Source organism: Rhamphochromis longiceps, linkage group LG9, assembly GCF_057381845.1.
Source record: "Rhamphochromis longiceps isolate RC_006_pf linkage group LG9, R_longiceps_female_GT1.1, whole genome shotgun sequence".
NCBI lineage: Eukaryota > Metazoa > Chordata > Actinopteri > Cichliformes > Cichlidae > Rhamphochromis > Rhamphochromis longiceps.
Window position 1 is genome coordinate 36,888,061 of NC_140565.1, and position 22,333 is coordinate 36,910,393.

Below are 22,333 nucleotides of genomic sequence, written 5' to 3' on the forward strand. Positions count from 1 at the left end.
ATTTTTACATTAAAATTCCTTTAGGATAAGAGAAGAAAAAAATAAACTTAAACTCTAAGAGGTACCTACACAGGGAATGTATGTAGCAACATAAGTATCTAGACAGTTATGTAGATAGATGGACGATATATAATAACAAGACTGGTTTCTGAGTTTTACAGCTGGGGTGGACGAGGCTAAGCATTAAGTTTTCCAATGAATTAAAAGTCTGTCTGGGTCTTTGGTTGATTAATAGGCTGGTGTGAAAAATTGCTGCCACACCTCCCCCTCGACCTGTGCTTCGAGATTTCTGGTAGTTAGAATGACTCGGGGGTGTTGACTCATTTAAACTAACATAATCATCCTGCTGCAACCAGGGTTCTGTAAGGCAGAGTAAATCGATTTGTTGATCACTATTAACTTGTTGTTCCTAGAGTATTTAAAAGTAGAATGGGAGGGAGAGCCTTCAGTTTTCAGGCCCCTCTTCTGTGGAACCAGCTTCCAGTTTGGATTCAGGAGACAGACACTATCTCTACTTTCAAGATTAGGCTTCAAACTTTCCTTTTTGCTAAAGCATATAGTTAGGGCTGGACCAGGTGACCCTGAATCCTCCCTTAGTTATGCTGCAATAGATGTAGGCTGCCGGGGGATTCCCATGATGCATTGAGTTTTTCCTTTCCAGTCACCTTTCTCACTCACTATGTATTAATAGACCTCTCTGCATTGAATCATATCTGTTATTAACCTCTGTCTCTCTTCCACAGCATGTCTTTTATCCTGTCTTCCTTCTCTCACCCCAACCGGTCGCAGCAGATGGCCGCCCCTCCCTGAGCCTGGTTCTGCCAGATGTTTCTTCCTGTTAAAAGGGAGTTTTCCCTTCCCACTGTCGCCAAAGTGCTTGCTCATAGGGGGTCATATGATTGTTGGGTTTTTCTCTGTATCTATGAAGCGCCTTGAGGCGACTTTTGTTGTGATTTGGTGCTATATAAATAAAATTGAATTGAATTGAAATTGAAGTCATGTACTAACAGAGACTTGGAGGAGAGAGACCTAATATTTAATAATCTTCATGTCTGATCTATGAAACCAGTTCAGCTGCAGTTTACTGAACTGGTTTCTTTTATTTTCTGTTTTCATTTCGTCTCTTCAAGGTCAGACGAACTCGACTATCAGCTCCCTCCTGTTTCATCACACACACACACACACACACACACACACACACACACACACACACACACACACACACACACACACACACACACACACACACACACACACACAGACAGTATCCCCCCTTGGAGGCAGAGAGCTGCTGTTTTCAGTTTAAAGGCTATCAAAACACTGCTTTGAAGACAGAATTTATCTGTGTGTCTCCTTGTGTGTGGCGTGTGTGTAGTTTGTATGTATGTGTTGTTGCATGTGTGTCACAGCGGGCCATGGAGAAGCTGTTTTTATGTGAAAGTGAAGCTGTTTTCTGCTTCAGGGCTTCAGCCAGTCACGCTGCGTGGGAGGTGTTTGTGTGTGCTTCAGTGTGTGGATACAAGGCGAACAGCTGTTAGTATTTGAGGACTGCTGGTAGCACACACACACACACACACACACACACACACACACACACACACACACACACACACACACACACAGTTGGTGTGTGTGTGTTGAAAGTTTCCACTTTCAGGCTGGTAAATATTTAAATGTAATTTTCTGTGAGTTGTGAATCTGTGTTTGTGTGTGTGTGTGTGTGTGTGTGTGTGTGTGTGTGTGTGTGTGTGTGTGTGTGTGTGTGTGTGTGTGTGTGTACCTGTTCAGTCCACACACACTCACACAGACTCACAGACACACAATCATGGCTTTGCCCTCCCTGAGGTTTATCTCCAGATGATGTAAACTCTTCCTTGTTTCTGTGTTGTGTTGATATTCTTGGACTCGAGCAGTGCAGCTTAGCATGACTCACAGTGAGAATAATCCTTCTGTGTGTGACTCTGGGACTCTCAAAAGACCCTCGGCCTCACACACACAAGCTGTGTCCCAATTCATAGACCACAGGCTTCGGAGGACCCGGCCTTCATGGTCTAGGTGGGCCGGATAGGCTGGAAGTAAACGGCTGTGAAATGGGACGGTCTAGACTTCAGATTTGCGTCACCGCTGCCTCGGTGGAGTTTAACCCTTTAAAGCCAGTTGGAGCGGGCACGCTCCGTTTTACATAACTATTTTTAAATCCCTGTAGAACCTGAACCGCGTAAGCTAGCGCAATAATTTGTTTGCATATGAAACCGGAGAAGTTGTACTTACATCTTATGCCATCAGCTTGTCCTCGGTCACGGTTTCCTTCCACATATAGCTTTGCAAAAACTGCATAAAAAGCACTTGCAGCAACAAAAACATAATATTCCAGAAACACCCTTTGCCGATTCGATCAGCTGTTTGTAACACTTCCTACGTCCATCAGCGCGAACTATCGCATGTCCTCCATGACCTGCCCGAAACCGGAAGTGACGTCATTTTGCGGAAATGTAGTTTTTTTTTACCATCAGGGCCTTATGAGCCTATACTGGTGTTTTTCAAAGTTATGTTTGACTTTATGACTTTCTGTGTCGTTTCTGGGATGCTTAGGACTCATATTGCACTGCTGGAAATAGTTTCTTTTGATGCATATGCTGCTTTTTGCAGATTTTCATTATAATATTCATTTTCGTTTTTCCTGCAGTATATAAAAATTGGTGTATTTCAAAAATAAAACTATGAAGACATTTAAAATAAATTTCCTGTGGTGGGAAACTATTTTGTGCAACTTTTTTGTATTTACAGTTTTGAGGGATAAGCCTCTTAAATTTCTCTAACTAGAAATATATGTTAAAAAAAACAAAAAACGATTTTAAATTTTCACTTTATTTCACTTTTTTGCAATTTATGTAATTACTATGCACTTAACGCATACATATTATTAAAAGTTGGGTTATAATGGTTGTATTAATGTATATCAACTTGAAATGCTCCCAAAAATGGCACTACAACATGTAAAAATATAATATAAGCTTTGGCGGACTTGGTTCTACGGTAGGTCTTAAAGGGTTAATAAACTCGGCCGTCTGCTCCTTGCTATCTAAAATATAACAGGATACTGGCGTAAACTCTCGACTATCTCACACTTCTGTTTAATCAGTTTGACGTTTATTCAGCTGTGTGATAACTATAACTTTAATCTCAGCCAAACCGATTTATCAAGGAACAAAGAAAACACTGAAAAAAGCCAAAAATTTAAATTTTTAAGTTATCTGAGTGACTTATATATCACATATTCGTAGCGAAAGGCCGCGGGGGGTTTGAAAACGATGTGCTGGGAGTTCGCTGTTCTTGACGGTTTTAGTGAGCCTCGAGCTGGTGGGTAACAGACGTCTCCGAAAACGTCGGAGCACTTGCAAATATGCAATGTCTTGATAAACCAAGCAGATATTTGAAGTTTACACAGCTACATTCTTGCCTGAAAATATGTTAAACGTTTATTTTGTGACCCAGAAAGAATAATAAGAGTAATTTTAAAACTTAGTAGCGGCCATCATTGTTGGAAATTGGAATTGGCTGGGCCGTGCTATGAATTCTGGGATATGGCCACGAAGGATATATCCGACCCATCCTTCAAATCTGGGGAAAAGGGGGACGCATTTGTCGGCCGGACTCGGACGAGTCTACGAATTGGGACAGCCTTCGTTGCGTCGCTGTGATGTTATCGGCCTTCAAATACGGCCTCAGGAGGATGCAGCCTAAGAATTGGGACATACCTACAGAGCCTCTGCAGCCGTTGTCTGACCGCCTTGCTTCTACAGAACCTGCAGCGCGTTATTATAATAATAATAATGGATTGCATTTATATAGCGCTTTTCTAGGCACCCAAAGCGCTTTACAATTCCACTATTCATTCACTCTCACATTCACACACTGTTGGAGGTAGCTACAGGTGTAGCCACAGCTGCCCTGGGGCAGACTGACAGAAGCGAGGCTGCCATATCGCGCCACCGGCCCCTCTGGCCAACACCAGTAGGCGGTAGGTGAAGTGTCTTGCCCAAGGACACAATGACCAGGACAGAAAGAGCAGGGGGATCGAACCGGCAACCTTCCGGTTACAGATTAGCAGGACCCTGAGGTTCCATGAATGCTTAACACGAGAATAGGAAGTGCTGTTACCTTCAGCTGAGACCTGAGCTGACGGACCTGCAGCTGGGTGGCAGCAGTAGATCCAAGCAGGGTTCGGTCATCAACTGCTGCATTGTTAGCTCGGTGCCCTCTGCTGGACTGACTATGAAACACAATTCTACAGTTTTTGGGCTGATCTGAGATTTTTAAAGATGGGAATAGAGATTGAAAATGTGACGTCACTCAGGGGTAAAACCGCAAAGAATTCTGGGAACTCGTGGCAAGAGGTACTAGCGCACGCAGGCTTTCAATTGAAATCAGTCACACAGCGATAAAAAGAAACACAAAAATGTCAAGAAGCTGTTGTATTATTAACTGCAATAGCCGGTCGCATGACAGCCACGGGAAGCCGACGGGTAAAGAGATCGGTTGTTATCGGATTACGTCGTTGAAGAGAAATTGTTCGAGCCATGTTTCTGAGGTAACAAAGACGCGACTGGATTGCAGCCATTCAAAGATCAAATATAACGTCCCAGAACACTCCAGCTCACAGGTTAGTCTGCTCCAAGCATTTACACGAAGGTCAGTCTGCTGTTGTAGTTAATACGTCATTTTTCTTAACATAATTGGTGATATAGGTTACAAGCAAGTCTGGCGCTGAACAGAAATTGTCGCGCTATGCTCCTTTGTTTATTGTGCATAAATAGTGAATTGTCCTGACACAATATTGCGTTTCGCTTCTGTTATTATGGTACATTGACAAAAACATATACTTTTATTCACAGGATAAAACAGGTTTTTTGTATCACTAATTGCCCAGTACGATTACAGCATACAGTATTATTGTCACTGCTACATTTCTGTGATGCTACCAGAAATTATTTCCACTACTAATTAATTACCATTGAGCTCAAAGGTCCTATTAATAAACGGTTAACGAATGTGTATTTATGAAGACGATTTGTGAGACTGGTAAACTTATGATACGTACGATGGTCTTTACTTTCTACACGGTGCATTTCAAGGTCCTGCACCCATCCGTCGGTAAACTGTACCTGGGCTTGTTGCAGTGACCTGAAGTTACTAAACTTCACGAGTGTATGCACTCACTCCAAGAACCGTATAATTATAAATCTGAGCGTGGTGAAAGTTGGGCAGCACGCTGACGTCTTTTCTCCCTCTGTGTGCTCGTAAGGATCTAACACTTTCACTGGTTTGATTTTTTTCCTCGTATCTTTTCTTTGACTTTTCATTAAGTCTGTCTTTGTACGGACCGGCATTGTTCTCCTTTGTTTTGTACATACCTTTTTGGGGGCAAAGAAAAAGCAAGAATTTATTGGAACCGAAGAATGAACGTTTTGCGGTGCTGCAAATGCTTGCATTTGATGCGGTACTTGGATTGTTTTGCCATGAGTTACCGGCATGCAATGCGCGAAAGTCACGTGGTCTGTCAATCTCTATAACTGCAAATCAAACGATGACAGAGTCGCCTCCATCTTTGTTCAGATGTGTTTCGGGGTCATTTATTTTACTTTGATTCGTGCCGAGTGTGACGCGTCACAGGCCAAACAGTCAGAAAGATCACAACATCATTTCCTGTTCAGTCATGTTTGAGCTCCACAGACATGAGCGCCTCTCTTATTAGAAATTATTAATCCAATAAAGCCATTAAAGCCAGAGATTCCAGTCAGTGTGAGTCTGTGTGTGTGCAGCGTGTGTGTGCTGACCTGTTAGCTGCTTGTCGCCTGCTGCCGGGGCGATGCGAATGTAGGGCGTGGTGAGCTGGGTGACGATTATAGCGGCTATTCATCCAGGAAGGCATGCAGACAGACAGAGAGAGAGAGAGAGATGGCAGGTCTGTACTGCAGCAGAAACATTAGTAACACACAGCGCCCTGCTCTCCTGTCACAGCACAGCGCTAACACAATGCTAACACAGCGCTAACACAGCGCTAACACAGCGCTAACACAATGCTAACACAGCACACAGCACACAGCACTCAGCGTTTGTGACTCGAGTCGTCTCCTTATTTTGACCCAGTGCTTCCACCTGCTGTCTCATTATTATCATTATCATTGTTATCAATAAAGCAGGAAACGCTGCACTCATCTGGGTTTAAATAAAGTCACTTGAATGCTCTGATCGTGTGAAGAACTCTTGGTGGCAGCTTTAAACTGCTGATCGGCGTCGCTCCGCTTGCAGCTGAGCTCGAGCCGAGCAGCTCCACGTCCTGCCTGAAGCCGCGAGGACAGCGGCTCTGTCCATCACATTCACATAACTTTCACTGCTTTGGTTGGTGTCCCATCTGTGAGTGCTTCCCTTAAATTCTTTGAAGTTGCGGAAGCTCACGCTGCTCTGATGGAGGCCTTTAGCTCACCGGGATCTTTGGATCAGAGGTTTCTCTGAGATTTGGGTGAAACAGTAACAACCTGGTCAGGTGGTGAGCAAAAAAAAGCTCTCAGCAGACAGAAGCATGAAGTGCTGTAACACCTGGCTCTGACCTGAACCTGAGTCTCTGCCCTCCTCCTCCAGACTCCTGCACCGAGTTCAAAGCAGTTCTCCTGCTGATCAGCCCAGTGAGAGGTTCATTGTCTCTGGTACCAGGGCTGGAGCTCCTTCCTCTTCACCTGGCAATTGCTGATGCTTGTTGAAAGTTCTCAAGTGGACTTTTCTTCACAGTCCTCTGCTGTCTGTGCACCTTTTCCTCCACTGTTCCCTCCCGGTGAACTTTCCACTCCCACCCCTGTGAGAACAGTTGACCTTTTTAGCGGTGACCTTCTGTGCATTCACCCTCCTGCAGGATGCTGATCATCATCATCTGGACAGCTGTGAGGTCAGCAGTCTTCCTCGTGGACTTCTGTAAGCCACAGCCATCCAAAACACTTCACCTGACTATGGGAATATAAAATCCTACATGAAAAAGCTAGTGTTTGTTTTAAGAGGCTTTAATAAAAGGTTAATGTTGAACTGTAACTGTTGATCGGGGTTACTAAGAGACAACATTTGGTTGCTATGGAAACACTCTGACCTTCCCAGAATGACATCACCTCTTTCCTTCCTGTACAGGTAACCAATCATAAACTGGGTGTACCTGAAGACACGACCTTTCTCCTGCTGAGGTCTGACTGATTCGCTGCCTATTGATTATAGATCAGTATTGATTTACTGCAGCAAACCCCTGTTAGTCTTCTTCTTCAGTCCAAACTGATTTAAACTGAACTGTGAGCCAAACAGAGGAGAGCAGAGCGCTGTTCACCTAAACATACCTGGAAGAGAAGCTCGTTAATCAGCCAATCAGTGATCAGATGTTATTAATCAATCAATCAAGCAGCAGAAGCAGAGAAAGAACAGGAATCTCCTAACCATGTGTTCATCGCACTCACAGAGGTCAGTTAGAAAAAATGTGTTTATTAAAAAAGGATCAATCAGTGTATATACATATACTCACGGTGTTACCATGGCGATCAGTCAGTGCATACAGATCATGAATGTTGAGTCTGACTTAGTGAAGGGTCTCTGCTGGGCCATGAATGGTTTTATACTGGACACTAATCAGGTCCAAAAAATGATGCTGGTTTATATTTGACTGAGAACAGCTCCTGCATGCAGGCCAAAGAACTGCTTATATGACTCATCGACAATAAAGTCAGTGATTATGAAGGACAGAACAAAGAGTGTAAACGGGATTCATGTGCACAATAACCAATCATAAAAGACAAAAACAAAAAAAAACTGTAACCTCCAGCACCGCCGCTCAGGCTCCTGGTGGACACACCCACGATATCAGGTTCAAAATCCTACGTCGTCTCGTTCTCCAGAAAACTTACTCTGACTCCGATTTAGCTCAGAGTCAAACTCGTCACAGAGTTTCAGCAGATGCACCTGCGGCACCGACGTGAAGCTCCTGCATCACCTCGTTCTCAATTACTGGATTCACAATCTGAGGTGTCCACAAACATAATCCTGTCCCTGTTTGATATCAGAGACAGCAAGCATGAAGTCCAAAGATCAACCGCTAACCCGAGGTGCGGTACAGGTGTGATAAAACAGGAGTTTTAACCTGTGTTTTTCTTCGTGCTGTTATTATTGACACATTGATATTTTCTCTCATGTATGTATTTTTATGAGCATTTTTGGTTATTGCTGATGAAACATAAAGTTATTATTGGAATAAAAATCATCATTAACGTGAGGCTGAATGTCAGCTCAAATGTGCGTTTCTCTCCACACGCTTCATAATTGAGGGTGCAGCATTTCTCCTTTGTTCTTTTGAAATAAGGTGGAGTTGATCGTGTGCAGAGATGGAAGGAAGTGAGTCTTTTTTCTGTCTGGCTGCATTTAAACGTCACGCCTGCTTCACACGCTCACAGAGGCGGTATCATGTTTCATTTTACACCTTTACTTTCTGCTGTCTCGGTGTGTTTTAACATTCAGCAGCCGTTCACATCACAGCAGCTCTGTTAGTGCTGCAAGGCATCATGGGTACTCTAAAAGGCAATATGGTGGGTGGGGGGGGGGTCCTACCCCCTGGGGTTGGCCACTAAAGTATGACTGACAGGTACGTAGGGACCGACAGAGCCAATCAGCATATGGTGTTGTTAGCCAGCAGAAACACGAGCTCCAATAAGAGCTGATTAAAGCCAGAACAGTCGATTACTGTGTGTGTGTGTGTGTGTGTGTGTGTGTGTGTGTGTGTGTGTGTGTGTGTGTGTGTGTGTCTGGTTGATCCTGGATGTCCATCAGGGGAGATAACAGTGTTTTTGTTTAGCTGTGCTGTGCTCTCTGGACACCCATACAGGCCCCGTCATTAGCCTGGGTTTAGCCTGATATTAGCGTAGCACAGAGCTCTCTCTCTGTGCGTGTGTGTGTGTGTGTGTGTGTGCGTGTGTGTGTGTGTGTCGAGGACATGAGTCCATGGTCCTCCTCTGATTGGAGGATAGGTGTCAGGGACAAGCAGCCATCTGTGAGCCATTATACCTCTAGAACCATTAGCCTACAACTCCAACAACTACACACTTTTCAAAATAAAATGATACAAACTACCTTTCAAAATAAATATTAAGGAAGACTTTTACGAATCTTATAGAAATGGGACCTTGTGTTCACTAAAATGTATTCTATAACCTTTCAAATTAAACTGTACTGCCACCAACATCATTTTGTAGAATTTCACATTTAACAACATAAACTTTCAAAATAAAAATTACATTTGTACCTTTAATCAAATGTCTATAACCATTTTCAAAATAAGACCTTGCACATTTACCTTTCACATGCAGCTAATGAAAAGGTACATACAGAATTTTTCTGATTATAATTTTTCAAAATAAAATGAAAAGGGTCCAACTGGTACTGAATAAATTTCAAAGTAAAATGCAGGCTCTTACCTTTAGTGGCCACTCGCACACAGTCGATCTTTGTCTCCTGTTGGAGAGAAGAGCAAATTAGTTTCCTGTCAACACAAATGCCGACATATTAGCTGTCACATCTGGCAACTACCCACACACACACACACACACACACACACACACTCATCGTAAACAGAGCGGACAGAAGGCAAATTGCTGTGGATCAGTGCCTGTGCTGGCATTTACCAGCCAACACACACTCACATATAACACAGACACACACACACACACACATTGCGTGAGGCAGGTTTTGGTGAAAGGCGAGCAAGAACATCTTGTGTCTTTCTGGTTTTAACAAACAGCCGGCAAATTAACCACAAGAGCTCATGAATATTCATCCTCACACACACACACACACACACACACACACACACACACACACACACACACAGAGCAAAGCGAGGCGACAGTAAAAAGCACTACAGCTGCTGCATTATTCAACACACAGACACGCACATACAAATTAAACCTCCCAGCATCAATAATTAACACCCAACATAAAACAATATGTGTGTGTAACTGTTAAAATTTGTCTTTTCATTACACACATATATGGCATACACACGCACACACACTGTAGCCTATTAGTGTCACTGGTCAGGCTGCTGAAACTTTCTGCACCCCTATTAAACAGCTGTGTGTGTGTGTGTGTGTGTGTGTGTGTGTGTGTGTGTGTGTGTGTGTGTGTGTGTGTGTGTGGTCTCGGTCTCACTCATCTGGTTTTATGACAGGAAGAACAGAGAAAGTGTTCAAATTGACAGAACAGAGCAGAATCATGTGGAACCTTTGTTAAAAGGGGAAGCGTTGCTCTGTCGCACGCCGCCGTTGGGCTCGGCTGCACGCTGTGATTGGATATCTTGACACCTGCCACTTTTTAAAATAAAAGCCAGAGTGTTTGCTCTCTGATAAACACTCTGTGCACAACTGGTTTAACCCCGGAATGCTTAGGTAAACACCTGAGCTAACACAAGTAAAATATTAGTCTGGATTTAAAGTGAATTCTCTTCCTCAAGACAACATTATTGTCATCTTCATCATCATCATCTGGTATTCAGAATAATCCACCACAAACTCATACAGAAACCAAAGATGAAGGTTCAAAGCTGCCTGGCAGTCTGTTTTTACCGCACAGTCTCAGAGAAGCTTTGTTTCAGGCACAAAAACAACAGGTACTAAAAATGACTCGGTCAGGTTCAGGAGCTTTTGGGTCACTGAAAACACATGTTTAAAAAAGTCCTATCAGGGTGGAGATTATCACACAGTGTGCCACTTTATTGTTTACATGAAATGAATTTCTACAATGGCAGATAAAGACAAAATAATGTTGCTGTTAATCTGACTATCTGCAGTTTGCTTACATGCTTACATCTTGATGCAGGCTCAATCATCCAGGTAAGTAAATCTCCAAAAGTTGATTCTGTTCATCTGGACGTAGAGTTTTGTGGGAGAAAAGTTTCGTCATCATCCAGGTGATGTCTTCAGTCTCAGCTGACTGCAGGTTTCAATCTTATAAACAGTACATTTGCATAATGACTGAAACCAGCCCACTGAAGGAACAATGGGCTGGGAGGTCAGTTCCTTAATCATAATTATGCAAATTCTCATGACCATTGATCAACAACCACTGACCAAAACCCACTGATCAATGGCCATGAGTCCCATTCACAGAGAGTTGGGGAATGGCTGCAATTACAGCATTGTAAGATGGTGACAGATGTACCCTTAGGCCACTCCTCCATTCAGAGATGGTCTTTTTCACGTAAATGGCCTCCTTGACTCCGCCCTCAAACCACATCAAATTCACCAGGGAGGATATGAAAAGTGGCAGGTTAGCCTTCTTAGACTGTGAGCTTTCCATCAGCAATGGGGGACATCTAAAAGCTGACGTGTACCGTAAACCTGCACATACAGTTCTTGTTCAGTATCTAAGGTTTGACTCTCATCATCCACTGGAGCACAAACTGGGTGTTATCAAGAAGCTACAACACAGAGCGATCACCATCCCCACTGACACAGCAGCCAGGGAGGCAGAAGAACATCAAGAAGGCCCTGAGTAAATGTGGTTACCCCAGCTGGACTTTTGTCAAAGCTGGAAAGGCTCCTAAAGAACGCTCCAGCAGATCCAGGAGGCCATTTACGTGAAAAGGGAAAGACCATCTCTGAATGGAGGAGTGGCCTAAGGGTACATCTGTCACCATCTTACAATGCTGTGATTGCAGCCATTCCCCAACTCTCTGTGAATGGGACTCATGGACATTGATCAGTGGTTGTTGATCAATGATGATGAGAATTTGCATAATTAAGATTAAGGAACTGACCTCCCAGCCCATTGTTCCCTCAGTGGGCTGGTTTCAGTCATTATGCAAATGTGCTGTTTATAAGATTGAAACCTGCAGTCAGCTGAGACTGAAGACGTCACCTGGATGATGATGAAACGCTTCTCCCACAAAACGCTACGTCAGGATGAACAGAATCAAGTTTTTGGAGATACGTGCTTACATATACACACGCATATACAAAGACAGAGGAGTCAGAGTGAGCTTCGGACGTGGCTTCTACATCCAACACAGACCCTCTTACAACCGACCTTGGTTTTGAATACATTTCCTTTTTAAAAAAAATGTAATTTATGTGTGCTGCATGCCCTTTGTTCATTCCTAAGATGTGAGTCTACACCAACTAAAATACTGTCTTTAGTTAATGTGTGAAAGCCTCAGGGAATTCATACTATGGAGTTCCTGTCTCTCTCAAACTTTCTTCTTCTGCCTTATTGTTACCTTATAACAAAAACACGACTTAGTTAGCATCAATCAATAAAAACAACTTAGTCAGGTTCAGTCTTCAGTCTCATAGTGATCCATTGATATCTGCGTGAATATCCATGGTAGACTGCAGACAGGAGCCGATGACAGCTGATCCAGCTGATTTAAATGATTTGAATTCCACTGTGTTGGTTGTGTTACCTGTAAACAGGTGAACTCACCCCATTGGCAGTGCTGACAGCCTGATAGTAAATCCCATAACTCTTATGAGGCAGGAGGGGAGCATTCCAGTAACCACTGTAGGTCCTGTTGTCACCTGTACAAACACAAAGGTAAACAGACTCACTGATGAACTCACAGACTGACTCAGTGAATGATTGACTGGATCACTGACTGACTCGTTTATTAACTCACTAATTAAGAGACTCACAGACTGATTCGCCAACTGACTGAGTCAATAACTGACAGACCCATTGACTGACTAACTAATTGACTGATTGACTGAGTGAATGACTGAATGTGTCACTGACCGACACAGAAGGGCATGGGCGCCCTCAGCTCGCTCATTGGAAGCTCAGCGCTGAAGTAATACTGGGAGTCCAGCAGCGTGGCGTTCTGGAAGTGAATGGGCACTGGATAACAGCGCAGAATCTCTGCAGTGCCTCTGGTCTGCCTGCGGGGGCGCTCCTCTTCCACCACCACCTGGTATTTACTACAGACAGACAGGTTGAACCGTAAACAGATCTTGTAAAACAGAGTCACATGTTTACTGTGATGCTGGCACTGAAGCGAGGCATTATCAGTTTGGATTATGGGAAAAGCAGGATCAGCTGTTTGTGGATCCTGCAGCTTTGACCATGGCTCCAGCTGAGAAGTCCGGTCAAAGGAACCTTTGGGAGAATCAGTAATGCATGTGTTCGTAAAAAGGAAAATGGGATGAAGATCAACTCTTGTTGTTGCAGAATTGCTGCTGTGAGCTTTGCTGTTCGTGATTGTTGCTGATAATTGGCTGGATTTCAGTTCACATACAAGCCGACACATTAAACTGCTCGGCTCTTCTTCTGCCCATCTGTTGATTCATTATTCAGCTCCACATAAAGGTCACCTATGCCTCTCCTCCATCACACTCTCCTTCACTTTTATTAACTCTCCGTCTGTGTGTGGAGGCTGTAACTTTAGTTTGACATTAAACTGATCGTTCATTTCCTCCTGTCAGAGCTGCTATTAAATCCTATACGCAGGTAAAAGACATAAAGGAAGACAAGAAAGGGAAATAACATGAGATATAATATTTTAAAAAATATATAATTCTAGGTAGCTGTCACCTACTTATCCCTGAATAAAAAAAAATCCTGTTCACCATCGACCACCAAAGAATTTTAAAGGACATACAAATATCAGATACTTCATTCTGTATGTGACAGTCAGGAGGAGGAGCTGCCTGATTGCTCCTGTGCTGATTTAAAGCCTCATGAACATCTCATTAAAACCTCAGTCTGACCATTATAAGGGCATCGACAGAAAAAGACAGATCAAGCTCTACCGACATTTAAGGAAACTTTAGCAACTTCGGGAAACCTGTCAGATCCATTAAAACTCTCCACGAGAGAAATGATCAACTTTATTGTCAAAGGAGCTTGCAAAGAAAAGCATCTGGACTTCTTTAAGTTACTTGAAGACGTTTCACCTCTCATCCGAGAAGCTTCTTCAGTTCTAAGGTCAAATGGTGGACACTACAGATTACTACACTACAGATTACCACACAAAGATCAGAGTTGGCCATCACACATCCTCAGCCCTGAGTCTCAGCACTGGCTCACCCCAGGGCTGTGTGCTCAGTCCACTGCTCTACTCTCTCTACACACACGACTGCACTCCTCGCCACCACAGCAACATCTTTGTGAAATTTGCAGATGACACCACAGTGGTGAGGCTCATTTCCAAGGGAGACGAGTCTACGTACAGAGACGAGGTGGAGCAGCTGACGTCATGGTGTAAGGCCAATAACCTCCTCCTCAACACTTCAAAAACCAAAGAACTCATAATAGACTTCAGAAGGAAAAAGGCAGAGATCCAACCACTATTCATAAATGGGGACTGTGTAGAAAGGGTGGCAAGCTTCCGCTTCCTGGGAGTCAATATAGAGGAGAACCTTTCCTGGAGTGTGAACACCTCCGAGCTGCTGAAAAAGGCCCAACAGAGACTGTACTTCCTGAGAATTCTCAGGAGGAATAACATCACACAGAGACTGCTGGTGTCCTTCTACAGAGCCACCATTGAGAGTGTTCTAACTTACTGCATATGCATCTGGTACACTAGCTGCACAGGGGCTCAGAGGAAAGCACTCCAAGGGATCATTAACACCGCCCAAAAGATCACTGGCTGCCCTCTCCCCACACTGGAAGTTCTACACAACGCCCACTGTTTTAAAAAGGCCCAAAACATCATAAAAGACACCTCACATCCTGGCCACTCCCTGTTCGAACTGTTGCCCTCAGGCAGACGGTACAGGGCAATCAGAGCAAGGACTAATAGACTCAAACACAGCTGTTATCCAACTGCAATAACACATCTGAATACTAAAAAAAATGTCCATCACGCCACTCTTGTGTTAATCTATGCACGGCCTGAAGCATGTGTGTGGGAATGTATGTGAATGTTTTACTGTTATATCTTATTAGTATTTTAAGTATTCTATCTATTTTATTTATTGAATTTTATTGTTTTATTTATATTTTGATATTGCTAGGGATGATGCAATGATCGGGGACCATTCTTCATTTCGTTGTTCTCGTGACAATGACAATAAAGTTTCTGATTCTGATTCTGATACTCTCCTCAGTGACAACAATACCTACGAAGCCCTAAAGCGAGACCCCACAAGCAGCTACAAAAATAAAGTTATCGCTTTTCTTCAAGACTTTGAAAAGGACAAAATTATTGACCGCCTTAGATATCACTGCCTTTACCCAGGGGATGCCATACCCTGCATTTACGGACTTCCTAAAATCCACAAGGAAGCTGTCCCACTCAGACCCATAGTCAGTAGCATAAACTCAGCCACTTATAACATTGCTAAACACCTTGCTACCATCCTTGCTCCTCTCGTGGGAAAACCCCACACCACATCAAGAACTCCACCGACTTCACCGACAAGGTCCAGAAACTTACCCTGGATCCAGATGAAACCATGGTGTCCTTTGATGTAGTCTCTCTCTTCACTTGCATACGCACCACGGAGGCCGTGGAGACTGTCAGAAAACGACTACAAGAAGACAGCTCATTGGAAGACAGGACCAACTTCAACCCCGATCAGATCTGCACACTGTTAGACCTCTGCCTCACCACTACATATTTCAAGTACAACGAAGGCTTTTACAGACAAAAACATGGCTGTGCCATGGGCTCCCCCGTGTCACCCATTGTAGCCAACCTTTACATGGAGGAAGTGGAAAGGAAGGCTCTTGGCTCTTTCAAAGGAAGAGTACCCAGCCACTGGTACAGATATGTGGACGACACCTGGGTCAAAATCAAGACACAAGAAGTGGAATCCTTCACTGCGCACATCAACGCTGTGGATAAAAACATCAAGTTCACCAGGGAAGACACAAAGGACGACTGTTTGCCTTTCCTGGACTGCGCTGTGCACATTGAAGAGAACGGCAAACTCAACATCGAAGTTTACCGGAAGCCCACACACACGGACCAGTACCTCCTCTTTGACTCCCATCACCCTCTGGAACACAAACTTGGAGTAATTAGGACCCTACACCACCGGGCAGAACATGTTCCCTCTAAGCCTGAAGGGAAAAAGAAGGAACACACACATGTAAAGGAAGCACTCAAAACGTGCGGCTATCCTAAATGGGCGTTCTTAAAGTCAGCAAAGAGGCACAGAAAAGAAGATCAGACACCAGCGAGGGAGGATAAGAAGGACAGACGCAACAACATTGTCATCCCCTATGTAGCCGGTGTATCAGAGAAACTCAGGAGAGTTTTCTCCAAGCACGACATCCCAGTGTATTTCAGACCCAGCAACACGCTCAGACACAAACTGGTTCACCCGAAAGACAAAACGCCAAAACACAAACTTAACAATGTGGTGTATGCTGTACAGTGCAGCGAGGAATGCTCAGACCTCTACATCGGAGAGACCAAACAACCACTTCACAAGCGCATGGCACAACACAGAAGAGCCACCTCCACAGGACAAGACTCAGCTGTCCATCTGCATCTTAAGGTCAAAGGTCACTCTTTCGAGGATGCCAATGTTCACATTTTGGACAGAGAGGACAGATGGTTTGAAAGAGGAGTGAAAGAAGCATCTATGTCCACTGTGAGCGACCATCTTTGAACAGAGGCGGGGTTTACGACACCAACTCTCTGCCATCTATAATCCAGTTTTGAGATCCCTTCCCAGACGCCTTAACGCCCACTCACATCCTGGGCCATCTGACCTCAGGAATTCGCATGATAAGGTGGAGCCAGGTTTCACAATGAGCTCACCCGAAACTCTGGCTGATTGGGACCCACACCCAGTTTCACACCTTGGCTCAGGCGATTAGAGGATCATCAGGGGGTCCTTTTGTCCCTCTGTGGGGGGAAACTCCCACTAGGTTTATATCTGGGACTCTCCACCATTTGACCTTAGAACTGAAGAAGCTTCTCGGATGAGAGGTGAAACGTCTTCAAGTAACTTAAAGAAGTCCAGACGCTTTTCTTTGCAAGCTCCTTTGACTACGATGACCTGGATGACTGAGAACCTTCACAGTCGATCAACTTCATTAAAACACCACAAAAACTGACTTTCAGAAAACTCGACATAAACTGTTTTAGTTCTAACTGAACACAGAACACTTAGTTTCTATCAGTGTTTGTACTCTGGAAACAACAGTTGTGTTCTTCACAGGAGTCTCACACACACACACACACACACACACACACACACACACACACACACACACACACACACACACACACACACACACACACACACACACACACACACACACACAGGTCTGTGAAAACACTTCAAGAACTATACCACCTCTATTAAGTTACATTATACATGCTTCCCTTAGGCAGTATCATCAGATGACACCCAGCTCTATCTGTCCATGAATCCAGGTCTTTATGTCTTAAAGACATAAAGCCTTTCTGCTTCTTAATTCAGATCAAACTGAGGTTATTGTACTCGGCCCTGAAAATCTTAGAAATATGGTATCTAACGTCTTGATGCAGGCTCAATCACCCAGATAAGTAAATCTCCAAAAGTTGATTCTGTTCATCTGGACGTAGCGTTTTCAGGGAGAGAAACGTTTCGTCATCATCCAAGTGGCTTCTTCAGTCTCAGCTGACTGCAGGTTTCAATCTTATAAACAGTACATGTGCATAATGACTGAAACCAGCCCACTGAAGGAACAATGAAAATACATAAACAGGGTGCAACTTTAACACCGATTGTCTGTATGAACAACTTGGTCACCTATAACATCTCCAAGTTTCTGGCTTTGATCCTCAACCCGCTGGTGGGCAGCTCTGAACACCACATCCAGAACACCCTGGATTTTGTTGAGAAGGTGAGAGATGTCATCATGGAGGCAGATGAAACCATGGTCTTGTACGACGTTACATCTCTCTTCATTTGCATCCCAGTCACAGAAGTGTTGGAGGTAGTTCATAAGAGATTACAGGATGACCCCAACCTCAGCAGCAGGACCACTCTCAGCATCGACCAAGTTTGTTTGAACTGTGTCTTCATTCCACCTACTTCACATACAAGAGTCAGTTCTTCAGGCAGAAACGTGTGTGCCATGGGCTCCCAGTTTCACCCATTGTGGCCAATTTGTACATGAAAGAAGTGGAAAAGAGGGCTTTGCTATCCTACCCTGGAACACCACCAAGCCATTGGTTCAGATATGTGGATGACACCTGGGTGAAAATCAAATCTCAGGACGTGTCACAATTCATGGGTCACATTAACTCAGTGGACCGACACATCAAATTCACCAGGGAGGATATGAAAAGTGGCAGGTTAGCCTTCTTAGACTGTGAGATTTCCATCAGTAATGGGGGACATCTAAAAGCTGACGTGTACCGTAAACCTACACATACGGATCAGTATCTAAGGTTTGACTCTCATCATCCACTGGAGCACAAACTGGGTGTTATCAAGAAGCTACAACACAGAGCGATCACCATCCCCACAGACACAGCAGCCAGGGAGGCAGAAGAACATCAAGAAGGCCCTGAGTAAATGTGGTTACCCCAGCTGGACTTTTGTCAAAGCTGGAAAGGCTCCTAAAGAAAGCTATTCCCCAACTCTCTGTGAATGGTCCTCATGGACATTGATCAGTGGTTGTTGATCAATGGTCATGAGAATTTGCATAATTATGATTAAGGAACCGACCTCCCAGCCCATTGTTCCCTCAGTGGGCTGGTTTCAGTCATTATTTACACAAAACGCTACGTCCAGATGAACAGAATCAACTTTTGGAAATATGGTATCTAAGCAGACTCTTACTCTGGATGGCATTACCTTGGCTTCCAGTAACACTGTGAGGAACCTTGGAGTCATTTTTGACCAGGACATGTCCTTCAACGCACATATTACTTTGTCTGGCTATCGGACAAAGTACCGGACTCTGCAATACAACTGCCGGGGTTCTCTGTGCATCGCGCGGACAGGTCACAGGAGCTTACTGGGAAAAGCAGAGGCGGTGGTGTGTGTTTCATGATCAACAACAGCTGGTGTGATTATGCAAACGTGCACCCGGTCAAATCCTTCTGCTCACCGGACCTGGAGTACCTGATGATTAAGTGCCGGCCATTCTGGCTACCGAGGGAATTTACAGCAGTGATTATTACGGCTGTTTACATTCCCCCACAAGCCGACACTGACCGTGCACTCAGGGAACTGTACAGCGCGATCAGCAGCGAGGAAACCGCACACCCAGAGGCAGCGTTTATCACAGCCGGAGACTTTAATAAGGGAAACCTGAAGAAAGTCTCACCAAAACTCCATCAACACATCCTTTTCAACACACGTGGAAACCGGCAACTCGACCACTGTTACACCTCTTTCCGGGATGCGTACAAAGCCCTCCCCCGCGCCCCATTCGGCCAATCAGATCACTGCTCCATCCTGCTCCTGCCCGCCTACAGGCAGAAGCTGAAACAGGAAGCTCCAACCCGGAGGGCGGTGCACTGTTGGACGGACCAATCGGAGTCTGCGCTGCGGGACTGTTTTGATCACGCGGACTGGGAAATGTTTCACGTGGCCGCCAGAGACATTGATGAGTACACAGACTCAGTCTGTGGATTTATCAGGAAATGCGTGGAAGATGTCGTCCCATCCAGAACAGTTAAATCCTTCCCAAATCAAAAACCCTGGATTAACGGAGATGTTCGCGCGGCACTGGCGGCACGGAGCACCGCCTTTGCCTCCGCGAACACATCGGACTACAAACACGCACATTACCAACTCCGGAAGACGATCAAAGCAGCCAAACGTGAGTACAGGGACAGGGTGGAGCAACAGTTTGACAACCCTCGGAGTATGTGGCAGGGACTAAACACGATCACAGACTTTAGAGGGAAAACCAGCACACCGCAGACCACGGCCTCTCTGTGTGAGGATCTAAACGTATTCTACGCTAGATTCGACACAGCGAACACCATGAGACCGGACAGTGTGCGCACCGCGGATGACGTCAGTGCGCACACTGTGTCTGAGGAGGATGTGCGGAAGTGCTTCAGGAAGGTGAACGCACGCAAAGCTACTGGTCCGGACGGGATTCCCGGCCGCGTCCTCAGGTCATGCGCGGCTCAGCTGGCTGGAGTGTTCACACACATCTTCAACCTTTCCCTCTCTCTGTCTGTAGTCCCAGCCTGCTTCAAAATGGCCACCATCGTCCCTGTACCCAAATCCTCCACCATCTCCTCATTGAACGACTGGCGACCTGTAGCCCTGACCCCCATCGTAAGCAAATGCTTCGAGAAGCTGGTCAGGGACTTCATCTGCTCTGCACTACCCGACTCACTGGACCCTCTACAGTTTGCATACCGCCACAACAGGTCCACTGATGATGCCATAGCCCTGACACTACACACTGCCCTGTCACACCTGGAGAAGAGAGACACGTATGTGAGGATGCTGTTTGTAGATTACAGCTCAGCATTCAATACCATCGTTCCCTCAAAGCTGGACAGGAAACTGCAGGATCTAGGACTGAGCAGCTCCCTCTGCAGCTGGATCCTTAGCTTCCTGTCTGACAGACGCCAGGTGGTCAGACTGGGCAGCATCACCTCATCCCCCATCACACTGAACACTGGTGCTCCACAGGGGTGTGTACTGAGCCCTCTCCTGTACTCACTCTACACCTACGACTGCACAGCCACTAACAGCTCCAACATCATTGTGAAGTTTGCGGACGACACTACAGTGGTGGGTCTTATCACCAACGGTGATGAGACGGCTTACAGGGAGGAGGTCAGCGCCCTGACCCACTGGTGTCAAGACAACCATCTCACCCTCAACGTCGCAAAGACAAAGGAGTTGATAGTGGACTTCCGGAGGTGCAGAGAAGTACACACCCCCATCACCATCAACGGCGCTGCTGTGGAGAGAGTGAGCAGCTTCCGGTTCCTTGGCGTACACCTGGCTGAGGATCTTACGTGGTCAGTACACACAAACAAAACAGTGAAGAAGGCGCAGCAGCGCCTCTTCTTTCTCAGGAGACTGAAAAGATTCGGCATGAGCCCCCGCATCCTCAGGACCTTCTATCACTGTGCCATTGAGAGCATCCTCACTGGATGCATCACCACCTGGTATGGCAACAGCACCGCCTACAACTGCAAAGCTCTCCAGCGAGTAGTGCGGTGCTCTGAACGGATAATTGGAGGTGAGCTTCCCTCCCTCCAAGACATCTACAGGAAGCGCTGCCTGAGGAAAGCGGGGAGGATCATCAAGGACTCCAGTCACCCCAGCCATAAACTGTTCAGACTGCTTCCATCAGGAAGGAGGTTCTGCAGCATCCGGTCCCGTACCAGCAGACTGAGAGACAGCTTCTTCCATCAGGCCATCAGACTGCTGAACACGTCATAGACACCTCAGCTTCACTACTGGAACTTCAACATTATGCACTCCACACTGTATATAAATGCCACTTGTTTTGCACATATTCAACTCTGTATATTTTATATATTTTATTATTATTATTATTATTTTATTTTATTTTTTTACTATTTAATTTGTAAAAATGTGTATACACACACACACACACACACACACACACACACACACACACACACACACACACACACGTAGGAAAATATTTAGTATACACATCCAGAAATGCATACACTATTATATATTGTACATATATTTATTAGTTTCAGGTTGGCCATTCTTGTATTTTGCTCGTTTGTGTTGTTGTGTTTGCACATCTCTGTTGCTTGTGGGGCTCGCACACAAGAATTTCACTCGCATGTGCTGTGCCAGTGTGCCTGCACATGTGATGTGACAATAAAAGTGATTTGATTTGATTTGATATTAAACAAATATGTAAGACTGCTTTCTTCCATTTGTGCAACATCTCTAAAATTAGAAATATCCTGTCTCAGAGTGACGCTGAAAAACTAGTTCATGCATTTATTATTTCCAGGCTGGACGACTGTAATTCATTATTATCAGGATGTCCAAAAAACTCCCTGAAAAGCCTTCAGCTAATCCAAAATGCTGCAGCAAGAGTCCTGACAGGGACTAGAAAGAGAGAGCAGATTTCTCCTGTTTTGGCTTCCTGTTAAATCCAGAATTCAAAATCATCCTCCTCACATACAAAGTCTTAAATAATCAGGCCCCATCTTATCTTAATGACCTTGTAGTACCATATCACCCTATTAGAGCACTTCGCTCTCGCTCTGCAGGCCTACTTGTTGTTCCTAGAGTATTTAAAAGTAGAATGGGAGGCAGAGCCTTCAGTTTTCAGGCCCCTCTTCTGTGGAACCAGCTTCCAGTTTGGATTCAGGAGACAGACACTATCTCTACTTTCA

The 22,333-nt window shown here is 44.8% G+C and overlaps 1 protein-coding gene across 9 annotated transcripts in view; it reads right to left on the minus strand.

The window, feature by feature from the left end:
• Window positions 1-22,333, minus strand: part of LOC146662832 (receptor-type tyrosine-protein phosphatase mu-like) — a 224,043-nt gene that overhangs the window by 92,983 nt on the left and 108,727 nt on the right. For 6 of the 9 annotated variants that reach the window (XM_085417615.1, XM_085417609.1, XM_085417613.1 and 3 more), the window contains exons 15-18: window positions 12,811-12,992; window positions 12,502-12,596; window positions 9,498-9,534; window positions 5,838-5,912 (exon numbers count right to left, since the gene is read on the minus strand). In XM_085417615.1, coding sequence (XP_085273741.1) covers window positions 5,838-5,912; window positions 9,498-9,534; window positions 12,502-12,596; window positions 12,811-12,992 — 389 coding nt within the window. The remainder of the gene's footprint in view (window positions 1-5,837; window positions 5,913-9,497; window positions 9,535-12,501; window positions 12,597-12,810; window positions 12,993-22,333) is intronic. The other 3 variants (XM_085417616.1, XM_085417614.1, XM_085417612.1) reach the window with 1 other exon arrangement.